At 60.6% G+C, this 12,547-nt stretch overlaps 1 protein-coding gene across 7 annotated transcripts in view; it reads left to right on the forward strand.

The window, feature by feature from the left end:
• The first annotated feature begins 716 nt into the window (after positions 1-716).
• Positions 717-12,547, forward strand: part of LOC117003863 (Grid2 interacting protein) — a 33,340-nt gene continuing 21,509 nt past the window's right edge. For 5 of the 7 annotated variants that reach the window (XM_033074212.1, XM_033074213.1, XM_033074209.2 and 2 more), the window contains exons 1-4: positions 5,129-5,269; positions 9,161-9,412; positions 11,196-11,281; positions 11,632-11,701. In XM_033074212.1, coding sequence (XP_032930103.1) covers positions 5,235-5,269; positions 9,161-9,412; positions 11,196-11,281; positions 11,632-11,701 — 443 coding nt within the window. In that variant the 5' untranslated portion in view covers positions 5,129-5,234. Of the gene's footprint in view, positions 1,140-5,128; positions 5,270-9,160; positions 9,413-11,195; positions 11,282-11,631; positions 11,702-12,547 lie in introns of those variants that run through there. The other 2 variants (XM_033074211.2, XM_033074215.2) reach the window with 2 other exon arrangements.

Below are 12,547 nucleotides of genomic sequence, written 5' to 3' on the forward strand. Positions count from 1 at the left end.
ACTCCCACTGAAGGTGATGAGCAGCTCCCGGCAGCTCTGGATTCAGGGTGCTGTGAATTCCTTGGGTGATTGCAGCTGGTTCAGTCTGTCACTGACTCAGGAGGGGTCTGGGGTCTGGGAAGGGCCATGGGGGTTCATGCAGGGTGTCCTGGTTGTGTCCCTGGCTCTGGGGTGGGTGCAGTGTGGGGGTGCTGCTGTGGTCACTGTGCTGTCCTGGGGCACAGGGCAAACACCACGGGCAGGAGAACTCACCAGACCTGACCCAGCGAGTGTCCTGGGGTGGGATCACCCCAGGGAGGATTTGGGACCTTGGGAATACCCACGGGGCACCCCTGTGAGGCTGTGCCCAGCTCTCCAGGGCCTGTTTCCATCTGATGTGGGGGCAGTCCTGCTCACCTCGCTGCTCTCATCCAGGCTCGTCCTGAGGAGGACTGGGCTGAGCCATTTCCCTCCAGGATGGCAGTGCCATGGGCCAGGGACAGGGCTGGGTGCTGGGGTGATGCCAGCAGGGTCCCTGCTGCTGTTCCATGCCCCAGGCAGGCGGCTGAGCCCTGGCACGGGCACACGGTGGTGCCAGGCTGTGTCCTGTGCCCCTGTGTCCCCGTCACGTCCCCGTCTCCCACTGACCCTCGCGCTGGCCTGATTGGATCTTCCCTCTGCAGCAGCTGTATTTATTTCTGTGCTGTCGCTGCTGCCGGCTGTCCTCTGCTGTCCCCTCCCCTGCTGTCCCCTCCCTGGGCTCCCCCCGGGCTTTACCGAGCTGCAAAGTGCTGCGGCTCAGCGTAACCCCGGACCCCCGACTCAGCACACGGATCCGCCCGGGGCTGCGGCCGCGTCTCCTGTGTCCTCGAGCCGGGCTTTTCCACTATTGGATTTTATTTACTTATTTATTTATTTTATCTCAAATGGATTTCATCCCATTTGCCCAGAATTAAGCTCCCGCAGATTTTAATTTGCTGACATTTTTTTTTTTTCATCTGCTTGGTTGTGGATAACGGGGATGATGCCCGTGCCGTGCCGGGTCCTCCCCGCTCCCATCCCTGCCCGTGTGGCTGAGGTGTGCAGGCAAAGGGCTCACTTGTAGTTCTGCCCAAGGATGCCCAAACCCGGCTGCCAGGGGGGAAGATGAGCTGTCTCGGGTGAGTAACGAGCGCACCTTTGCTGGGAGAGAGGGAAATGGGTTTAAATCAGGTTAATTCCGGAATGTGGCACTGCGAAAACGAGGTGTGCTGGAAGTTAATTAACTCTTAGCATCCGTATTGCCTCGGAGCTGCTCCGCTCACGGACTCGCCAGGAGGGGGAGGCTCTAATTTGGGTTATTCCATCACCGGAGCGCGGCTCTGGCACCGCGGGCTTTGTCCCCTCTGCTCCCTGTGCTCGGGCTGGGGACAGGATGGGTTATTTTGGGCCGGGGGTCACATCCCTCGGTGCTGCTCTGATTTCTGAGCTGCTCTCAAAGCAGGGCAGAGCTGCGGTGCCAGCTCCTCACCCGGCTCTCTGCGGAGCTGCCCCCAGCACCCCCCGTGCATCCCGGGGCTCGGGGGGCAGGAGTCACCCTCGGGGCCCAGCGGGACACGGGGGACCCTCCTCGGTGTCACCCGGGGCTGTGGCACTCGCTCAGCCCCCGTGGCCCTGTGCAGTGTTTTCTCGGTGGCGCCGTGCCAGGGGTGCACCAGCACCGGTTGGGTTAAAAAAATCAGTTTGTTGTAGAACTGGGGGGAAATTCCGATCCCCTCTGACCCGCAGTGCTGGGAATAACAAATGATGATCACACAGCCACTGTCCCGTCCCCTGGATGGGATGGGATGGGATGGGATGGGATGTGTGGGATGGGATGTGTGTGGGATGAGGGATGTGTGTGGGATGGGGATGTGTGCGATCCTGGCACATCCTTAGGAGAAAACTCGCTCTGTTTGCACTGTGAGATGCTGTCTTGAGTCTCCTGTAAATCGTGCTGTGCTTCAGGGCTGCGGGAGGACAGTTTGGGTAGTTTGGGGCAGTTTGTTCTTCACCGCTCTGGTTTCTCTCCGTTTGCTCCCGGGGAAAAGCCGAGGGTGGAACTAGGCTGGGCTGGGCTGAGCTGGGCTGAGCTGGGCTGGGCTGAGCTGGGCTGGGCTGAGCCCGCTCCCATCGCAGCCACCTCCGATCCCGACACGGCTGAAATCGCTGCCCATCGGGGGCTCCCTTATTAGGGGAGAAATTCCACCGAGCCCGTGTTAATAACGCTCCCAACACAATCTATTCCCCTCAGCTCGTTTTTCACGGCAATAAAACTGCTTGGCGTGTTCCCGTATTAAACTGCTCCAGCCATCTGTGACCAGCCCTGGATCAGAAATTTCATTTCAGCCATTAGGATTTATATATATTATGGATTGTGCTGCTTCCCTGCTTCTCATCCCCCTCCATGTACTCATTTCTCCGAGGCTGGGGGGAGCTTCCCAGCTCTTTTGGATGTGGATGGAGCATGAGAGACTCCCCGAGTCGCTGATGCTGACTTGGACACTCTCCTCCTGTCCACAGTCACGGCATTCCCACTGGAAAACCACCTGGATGGCAATGGAGGAAAAGCTGCTCTTGTTTGCTTCCATTAAAAGAAAAAATCCCTAATCTGATGGCCCAGCATATGCTCAACTGCCCAAAAAAAAAAAAAAAAAAAAAAAAAAAAAGGGAATTAGGGCAGCAGGGAACAAAACGTGTCACCAGTGAGACAATTGGGAGCAAGTTCTTTTTTTATTGGCGGAGTTCAAATAGGTCATGACCAAAATGCCTCTGTGCGAAATCTCCTGATAGGAGATTAAATTCCTTTGGCAAATCAAACTCCGGCTGGGATGCAGATGGGATCAGCCAGCCCGCCGGCACCTTCCCGGAGTCACAACTTTTATTTTGGGAATCGGTTACTTAGGATGAGTTGTCCAGTGTCTGAAAGGAGGGAAAGCAGAGTGGAGCTGCAGGAAAAACCTTCCCGGGGGTTTCTTTGAAGGTCTTTGTGTCCCCAGAGCTGTGGGACACTGGATTTGGGACAGCTGAGGGCACCCTGGGGTGCTGATGGGGAAAGGGACCCCCAGCCAGGATCTGCTCTTGGATGAATCGTTACTGGAGTGTGGGGATGTGTCCGGAGAGGGTGACCCTCTCCAAAAGCTCTTTGGGAGTTTGGGGCTGTCCCCAGGGATGAGCAGCGGGCTGGGGAAGGGCTGTGAGGGCTCCCGGAGCTCGGTCACTGCAACCCAGCCTGTCTGCAGAGAATGGGAATGGAATCCCAGCTCCGTGCTGCTGCTGGGAATGGAATCCCAGCTCGGTGCTGCTGCCGGGATGGAATCCCAGCACGGGGAGAACGGGAATGGGATCCCAGCTCGGTGCTGCTGCCGGGATGGAATCCCAGCACGGGGAGAACGGGAATGGAATCCCAGCTCCGTGCTGCTGCCGGGATGGAGCGAGTCCCGCAGGCTGCGCATCCCCCGGGGCTCTGGGCCCCGTCCTACACACATGGGCAGATGAGGTTCGAGAATTTGGGGTTCATAAGAAAAAGCAGAACTCCTGTTCTGGGGGTAAAGCCTGTAAGAGTTTTCTCTCCCAGATTTTAGCATTTAGCCGCACCAGCAGAGCTTTTCAGGACCGGTAGTGGTTTCCACAGCCCAGTTCAGACATAATCCAAGTGTAGCTCAGTGTTTTAATCCACCCTGGGACGTGTTTTTCTGCACAACCCACAGACTCAAGGTCAGGTCTTTGCCGGTTGTTTTGGGGCTAAACCGTAATTTTTTTCATGTCTCCTTCCTTTGCTTCTACTTGGAGATTGTGTGTGATGCTGGCAGCTCTGGGAAGCTTCAGATCCTCTTCACCAAGCGCCAGTGATGTGCTTAAATATGGTGTTAGTTAAATTCAAGAGGGGTTTTCTCTTTTATTGCTACTGAAAAGCGCTGCTGCGTTACCCTGGGGGTGAAGGATGGGTAAAGGATGGGTAAAGGATGGGTAAATAAAGGATGGGTGAAGGATGGGTGAAGGATGGATGAAGGATAGGTAAATAAAGGATGGGTAAAGGATGGGTAAAGGATGGGTAAAGGATGCTCCACGCGGGGTTTGGGCCCGTGGCTCTGCTCCTGCTCCTGGTCCTGGGTCTGCTCCTGGTCCTGGTCCTGATCCTGATCCTGATCCTGGTCCTGGTTCTGGTCCTGGTTCTGGTGCCTCCTGGCAGCTCCACCTCCCCACCCCAAACCCGCACCCCTGACGCCGTTTGCCTTTCAGATTTCTCACCCCTCGCTGCAGCACGTAATTTAAACACAAGCACTTTAGAAGTCAACTAATTAGCAGCAGGGAGGCATCCCCCCCGGAGTTCGGCGCCGAGCCGTGCCCTCCTTTCTGTTACGAGATCGCTCCGGCTGGAAATCACAGCGGCGGCAGTTTTTAGGGGAGAGAGAGGGAGGGTTGGGCGGCTGCGAGCCGGGGCAGAGCCGGGGCAGAGCCGGGCAGCCGGGGCAGAGCCGGGGCAGAGCCGGGGCAGAGCCGGGGCAGAGCCGGGCAGCCAGGGCAGAGCCGGGGCAGAGCCGGGCAGCCGGGGCAGGGCCGGGGCAGAGCCGGGGCAGAGCCGGGGCAGAGCCGGGCAGCCGGGGCAGAGCCGGGGCAGAGCCGGGGCAGAGCCAGGGCAGAGCCGGGCAGCCGGGGCAGAGCCGGGGCAGAGCCGGGCAGCCGGGGCAGAGCCGGGGCAGCCGGGGCAGAGCCGGGGCAGAGCCGGGCAGCCGGGGCAGAGCCGGGCAGCCAGGGCAGAGCCGGGGCAGAGCCGGGCAGAGCCGGGCAGCCGGGGCAGAGCCGGGCAGCCGGGGCAGAGCCGGGCAGCCAGGGCAGAGCCGGGGCAGAGCCGGGCAGAGCCGGGCAGCCGGGGCAGAGCCGGGCAGCCGGGGCAGAGCCAGGGCAGAGCCGGGCAGCCAGGGCAGAGCCGGGCAGCCGGGGCAGAGCCGGGGCAGAGCCGGGCAGCCAGGGCAGGACTGGCGCTGGAGCTCTCGGCCGATGCTGGGGCTGGGCCGGGCCGGGCCGAGGGGCTGAGGCAGCCGGAGGTGTGCCAGGGAAGGTGCCAGGGCAGGTGCCAGCGCTCGGTCTGGCCGCGGTCCCCGGGCACGGCGGGGGTGCCACTCGCGGGGCGGCACCGGCTGGCGCTCGGGCTGGCGTGGGCGTGAGCCGAGCCTGGGGCTCAGCTGCATGAGCATCTGAAGCGTCTCCCTTTTGTTCCCGCCGCACCCTGACAGATGGGAAAGGACCGGAGTTTCTCCCGGCATTTTCGGTACGTGTCCCTCCTGCGCTGCGCTGCGCCGCGGGTGCGCTCTGTGCGGGTGCTGGCAGAGCCTTGTGCCCCGTGGGCATCCCTGGCACGGCTCTGCTGCCTCTGGGGACCCTGCTGTGTCCCCCGGGACAGCTCTGCCACCGCACAGCCCTGCCACTGCCCCGTGCCCACCGCGGGGGAGTTGGGGTGGGAAGGGCCCGTCTGGGGCTGCTCTGTGTGCAGGAATGAATGTCAGCCCGGGGATGAGGATGTGGGGCTGGGGGCTGCTCTGTGTCAGCCCGGGGATGAGGATGTGGGGCTGGGGGCTGCTCTGTGTGCAGGAATGAATGTCAGCCCGGGGATGAGGATGTGGGGCTGGGGGCTGCTCTGTGTCAGCCTGGGGGCATGAGGATGTGGGGCTGGGGGCTGCTCTGTGTGCAGGAATTAAAGTCAGCCTGGGGGATGAGGGTATGGGGCTGGGGGTGTGCTCTGTGTGCAGGAATGAGGGTCGGCCTGGGGGATGAGGATGTGGGGCTGGGGGCTGCTCTGTGTCAGCCCGGGGGGATGAGGGTGTGGGGCTGGGGGCTGCTCTGTGTGCAGGAATGAATGTCAGCCTAGGGGGATGAGGGTGTGGGGCTGGGGGTGTGATGGAGCCAGGCCCGCTGTCCCCTCGCTCCCCTGAGCAAACTTGGGGCAGCGTCCCCCAGCCCGCTGCCCTCCCCAGGGACACTCCTGTCCCGCTGAGCCCTGTCCGGGGTGGGACCGTGCGGGGCAGCTCCGGGCCCCTCGCAGGACCTGTGGGACCGGCTGGGAAATGGGTGGGCAGCTCCCAGGGGGGGTGGGCTGCAGGGACAGGACTGTCTGTGCAGAGCAGGGTGGCCAGTGACTACCGGGAGCTGTGGAATGGCTCCCCCGAGGGCAGGGGACAGGCACGGTGGCACTCTGCCACCATCCTGGCCCGGCTGCTTTGGGGATGGCATGAAGGTGAAGCAGCCTGGAGCATCTGGGAGCTTTCCCGGCCTGGAAAATGCCCTGAGTTCACATCCATGTCCTGGAGCAGGCTGAGTTCTTCTCCCCTGTGAGTGCAGAAGCTGCTGCAGAGCAGGGGACACCCAGAGCTGGTGCCCTGGGGCTCAGGGGTGCCAGGAATGGGCACAGGGCTCAGGGATGGGGGAGCCTTTCCCATCCCATCCCCATCAGCAGAGCTGGGGCTGACCTGGAGCAGCCGAGGAGGAGGAGGAGGAGGGAAGGAAGCTGAAGGCCAGCCCTGGATGAGCCTGCCCCTGCTCCATCTCCACAGCCAGGGTGGGCACATCCATGCTCTGGGAATCCCGGTGGGATTTGCTGGGAGAGGGAGACCCCAGCTGGGTGCTGCTCCTTGGGGCCATGCCAAGGACACAGGCAGGGTTATGCTGTGGGATGGCACTGCAGGAACAGCTCTGCTGCTTTGGGGGGATTGTTTGGAGCAGTCAGACCTGTCCTGGCTGGGCACTGCTGAGCTCCAGAGCAGTGCTGGGTCCTTGGCCGGGTCTGGAGCTGAGCTGCTCTGCCCAGTGGAGAAGCAGAGGCTGCTGCAAAGTGGGACAGCTCTGCTGGAGCGAGCAGGGCCGGTGTAATTTGGCCAATTAAATGGGATTGTGCTCATTTTGCCTGTGAGGAACCCGGACTTCTCCCTGGTGGGTGCCCAACCCGGGGCACAGGCTTGAGGGACCCACATCCTCCCCTGTCCCACAGGGTGAACTATTTATTAGCACAGTTTCACTCTTTTTTAGTTGCTGCTTAATCACAAATCGCCTGTGAATTGCACCAATGTGTTACTTATTTTAAATTGTCACCAGATGCTCTGCGTGAGCATCTGCCAGCCTTGTGGTGTGTCTCCTCCTGCACCAGCTCCTTTTGAGTTCTGCTGGGGGAAATAGAGATGTCCTGGTCCCGGTAGATTCGGGATTTGAAGCCTCTCCTCCTGTGTCTCCAGGCAGGATTTTGTGTTCCCTTGGTGAGCCCTGTGGGATCCCCTGCCAGCCCCAGCTGCATCCCGGCCCTCTGGGGGCTCTGGCCCCAGTTTGGCCCCGTTCCTGCTCTGCTCCCAGGCAGCCGGGGTGTGCTCACACCCCTGGGGCTGTGCTAACCCCGGGCTGTGCTCTCACACCCCTGCTGGGGGCTGTGCTGACCCCGGGCTGTGCTCACATCCCTGGGGGCTGTGCTAACCCCGGGCTGTGCTCTCACACCCCTGGGGCTGTGCTAACCCCGGGCTGTGCTCTCACATCTCTGGGGGCTGTGCTGACCCCGGGCTGTGCTCTCACACCCCTGCTGGGGGCTGTGCTAACCCCGGGCTGTGCTCTGACACCCGCCAGGTGCCGGGTGCGAACGGAGCTGCCGAGCCACACGAGGTGATTTTGTCTAACGAGCGGCTGCAGCTGCAGGAGTTGCTATAGAAACACTCGGTGATGACAGCTCCTCCAGAAAGCCCCAAATGTGCGAGCAGAGGGTCGGGGGAGCTGAGCAGGTGTTGGGGTCTGGCTGCTGTGGTGGCAGAAGGAAAAGGAAAAGATAAAAGTGTGTCCTGAGGAGCCCTTCCCTCCCTCCTGGGATCCTGCTGTGTGATCTCAGTGTCCTGGGGGTCCTTGCAGGGCACAGAGGCCGCTTGGCTGCTGCTGCCAGGCAGAGGGGAGGTGACCCAAACCAGAGCGACTTCTCAGGGGTGTCCCCTCGCCTGTGGCATCACCGTGCCCGTCCCTGCAGCACCATCCTCTCCCGAGGGGCACCACGCTCCAGCCTGGCAGTGGAGGGGGCAGGAATGTGGGAATATTCCAGGCTGCAGCCCAGGAGAGCAGAGTCTGGGGCAGGAGATGAGGAGTGACAATTTGGGGGTCCCAGAAGGTGCTGGGGAAGAAGCAGGACTGGAGGAGGGGTCTGACATCATTGCTCCAGCAGAGCTCTGCATGGGATGGGAGAAGGGATTCAGCTGGTGTCCCTGGGGATGTCCCCAGCATCCCCCCGGGGGTGTCCCCAGCATCCCTGAGTGTCCCCAGCATCCCCGAGTGTCCCCAGCATCCCCCGGGGGTGTCCCCAGCATCCCCGGGGGTGTCCCCAGCATCCCTGAGTGTCCCCAGCATCCCCCGGAGGTGTCCCCAGCATCCCTGAGTGTCCCCACCATCCCTCGGGATGTCCCCAGCATCCCCCGGGGGTGTCCCCAGCATCCCCTGGGGGTGTCCCCAGCATCCCTCGGGGATGTCCCCAGCATCCTGGGGTGTCCCCAGCATCCCTGAGTGTCCCCAGCATCCCCCCGGGGGTGTCCCCAGCATCCCCGAGTGTCCCCAGCATCCCCCGGGGGTGTCCCCAGCATCCCCCGGGGGTGTCCCCACCATCCCCCGGGGGTGTCCCCAGCATCCCTGAGTGTCCCCACCATCCCTCGGGGGTGTCCCCAGCATCCCCGAGTGTCCCCAGCATCCCCGGGGGTGTCCCCAGCATCCCCTGGGAGTGTCCCCAGCATCCCCGAGTGTCCCCAGCATCCCCCCGGGATGTCCCCAGCATCCCTGAGTGTCCCCAGCATCCCCCCGGGGGTGTCCCCAGCATCCCCCCGGGGGTGTCCCCAGCATCCCCCGGGGGTGTCCCCAGCATCCCTGAGTGTCCCCAGCATCCCCCCGCGGGTGTCCCCAGCATCCCTGAGTGTCCCCAGCATCCCGGGGTGTCCCCAGCATCCCCCGGGGGTGTCCCCAGCATCCCCCCGGGGGTGTCCCCAGCATCCCTCGGGATGTCCCCAGCATCCTGGGGTGTCCCCAGCCCCGACATTCCCAACCCTTCAAGGACTGAGCCAAGCACACACGAGCAGTTCAGATCCTCCCTCGCACGGATGCCCAGCTCTGCCACAGCTGCCCTGACCCCGCTCCTCACTGTCCTCCCTCTCCCCAGGATTTTCATCCCCAAGAAGCACCGGCAGCGCTTTGACGAGGTGGTGTCTCAGAGCCTGATCAGCAAACTGTGCCGCTCCAAGAGCGAGCACAGCAACCGCCTGCGCCGCAGCCGCAGCGAGGACCACCAGGAGCGGCTGCTCGTGTCCACCCGCGCCAGCTCCGTGCCCCGCAGCCACGAGGAGCTCAGCAAGAGCCTGCGGAAAACCACCTCGCTCGTCACCAGCAATGTGGCCTCGGGGGCTGCCCGCAGGTAACAGCGCTGCTGGGGCCGGGGGATGGGATGGGATGGGATGGGATGGGATGGGATGGGATGGGATGGGATGGGATACAGGGATGGGATACAGGGATGGGATACAGGGATGGGATACAGGGATGGGATACAGGGATGGGATGGGATACAGGGATGGGATACAGGGATGGGATGGGATACAGGGATGGGATGGGATGGGATGGGATGGGATGGGATGGGATCCATGGGATGGGATACAGGGATGGGATACAGGGATGGGATGGGATGGGATGGGATACAGGGATGGGATACAGGGATGGGATGGGATACAGGGATGGGATGGGATACAGGGATGGGATGGGATGGGATGGGATGGAATGGAATGGAATGGAATGGAATGGAATGGGTACCATGGAAAGGGAGGGGCATTCAGTGTGAAACTCTCCTGGGATCAGGATGAACAAAGGCATCTCCCTCTGGAAGGTTGGGCAGTTTTGTGCCTCTTGTCCCAGCTCTGGGGCACCTTCTGTGTCCACTCAGCTCTGCAGGGCTGGGATGAGCTGAGGTGGCACTTGCAGGCTGAGAGGGGATGTCTGCTGCTTGCTGGGTGGGATGCAGGCTGTTCCAGCAGGGTTTGGGGTGCCCAGCTGTGCCAGCAGGGTTCAGGGTACCCAACTGGGCCAGCAGGATTTGAGTTAACCTGGCTGTGCCAGCAGGATTTGGGATACTCAGCTGTGCCAGGATTTGGGTTAACCTGGCTGTGCCAGCAGGATTTGGGTACCTGGTGGCTGTTCCAGCAGGATTTGGGGGGCCCAGCTGTGCCAGCAGGATTTGGATTAACCTGGCTGTTCCAGCAGGGTTTGGGTACCTGGGCACTGGAGCCAGGCTGGGCTTGGTCTCTCTCCCCAGGTAATGACAGTGACAGGGTGAGAGGAAATGGCCTCAAGCTGCAGCAGGGGAGGTTTAGTTTGGATAGCAGGGACGATTCCTCCACAGCAGGGGCTGTAAGGCATTGTCACAGGGCAGTGCTGGGCTCCCAAATCCTGGAGGTGATGAGGAGATGGTGAATGTGGCACCTGGGCAGTGGTGAGCACGGATTGGTGCTGGGTTGACAGCTGGATTTCATAATATTAAAATTCTTTTCCAGCCCTGAGATTCCCTGGTTCTCCGTGCCTGCCCCAGCAGGGTCTGAGGGAGGCTGTGCAGGAAGGACAGACACTCCCTGGAGCACAGGGATTAACCCACTGCCCCTGCCCAGACGGCCCCAGCAGGCTGCAGATCTTCCCCAAAACCCACTCCCAGCACAGACCTGCTGGTTGGAAATGACCTCAGTGATGCTGCTGGGGAACAACTCCCAGCTCCAATCAGCCTCCCAGCAGGGAGATTTCCAAATGCTCCTTCCAAAATTTCCCAGAGGAATTGAATTTCTCTCTCATCAGCCTAAGAGACCTTTGCTCCCTGAACCACATTGTCTCTGTAATTCTCTGGAATAAAAAATCACAGACTGGTTTGGGTTGGAAGAGCCCTTAAAGATCACCCAGTTCCAGCTCCCTGCCATGGAGGGTTGGAACATGATTTTTAGCTTTTATACATATCTATATACTCTTTAAATCTGTATATTTATCCCGTATTCCACTTTAGAATCACATTTGAGAGACACTTTGGTGTCTTTGGGGACCTTGTGGGGACATTGAGGGCTTGAGCACTCAGGAGAACCTGGGCTAGCAGGGTTGTGGAGGGGCTGGGAAGGAAACAGGGAATGGATCCTGTGCCCTGAGGTCCTGTTTGCCTTTCTCACCCCCAGAACTGTGCGAGTTTATAAAGGCAACAGGAGCTTCGGCTTCACGCTCCGTGGCCACGCCCCGGTGTGGATCGAGTCTGTCCTGCCAGGTAAGGACACCAAATTTGGGGCATCCCTTACTGATCTCTGCCCTGAACCTGAAATCTTAAATGCAGTTTGCTAAAAAACACCAAAAAGGGGCTTTTCCAAGGCTCACTGATGGAGTTTTTCCAGTGGAATAATGAACATTTTCGGTACAATTTACACTGGCTTTATCACTCCTTGTTTTGGGAGGTGGGAAATGTGTCCAGTGACGATCCTGAAGTGACACCAGTGTTCCCAGTGCTGGGTGAACAGCCCCAGTTCCCCCAGCTGGGCCAGGGCAGGGGGTGCAGTGCCTGGGGTGTCCCTGGAGCCCCAGCCAGGCAGGGCTGCTGCAGCTGAGCCCCTCTGTCCTCAGGGAGCCCGGCAGAGAAGGCTGCCCTCAAAGCTGGAGACAGGATCCTGTTCCTCAACGGCCTGGACATGAGGTAGGAGCTGTGCAGGGCACCCAGGGCTGGGGCAGGGCTGTGGTCACTCTGTGGTCACTCTGTGGTCACGCTGTGGTCACTCTGTGGTCACTCTGGGGCTGGAGCTGCTGGCCCTGGTGCTGCCATGCACAGGGGTTTGCCCTGTGGGGACAGCTGGGGACGGTTCCTTTTGTGCTCCTGTACAGAATCTGCCTCTCAGGGGAGCATTTTCTCCCCCTCTGCTCATTCTCTGAGTTCTGTGGGCAGGACAGTTTATATAACCTGACTGCAGCCCGCCCCCAGACCCCGATTTCAGCCCCTCTGAGTTAACCTGTGTGTGTTAAACACCTGAGGTTCTGCTTTTGGGAGCAGCAGAGCCCCATCCAGCCCATGAATCACTCCCACAACGGGGTCATAAGGCACGTGGGATTCCCATTTATTAATTCTGTGTATTGTCTGTGCACCAAAGCAATGGGAGCAGAGGGATTTGTGCAGGCCAGCAGCCCCCGTGTCCTCGGGTGTGTCTTTCTGCAGAAAAGCCAAGAGCAAAGGGTTGGAGAGGCTGCAGGACAAGAGGGAGTGATGAATATTTAAAGGTTAAACTGATGCTGCTGCTGCCAGGGCTCAGGCTCTCACGTTTCAGCTGATCCAGCGAACTGCTGGCTGATGCAGCACTGCCAGAAAACACAGAGAGGGTTGAGGATCGTCCTCTGAGCCGTGTTTTTGGCAGGCACTGTCCCAGCCCGGCCCATACCCTTCTCCAAGGGCATCCCAAGATTTTTTTTTCACCTCCAGAATTACGCTTTATATTCACCTTGCAGAATTAGGGCAGGCCAGGACAGACCTGCAGCGCTGTCATTTAAAGGA

The sequence above is a fragment of the Catharus ustulatus genome, chromosome 16, assembly GCF_009819885.2.
Source record: "Catharus ustulatus isolate bCatUst1 chromosome 16, bCatUst1.pri.v2, whole genome shotgun sequence".
Classification (NCBI taxonomy): domain Eukaryota; kingdom Metazoa; phylum Chordata; class Aves; order Passeriformes; family Turdidae; genus Catharus; species Catharus ustulatus.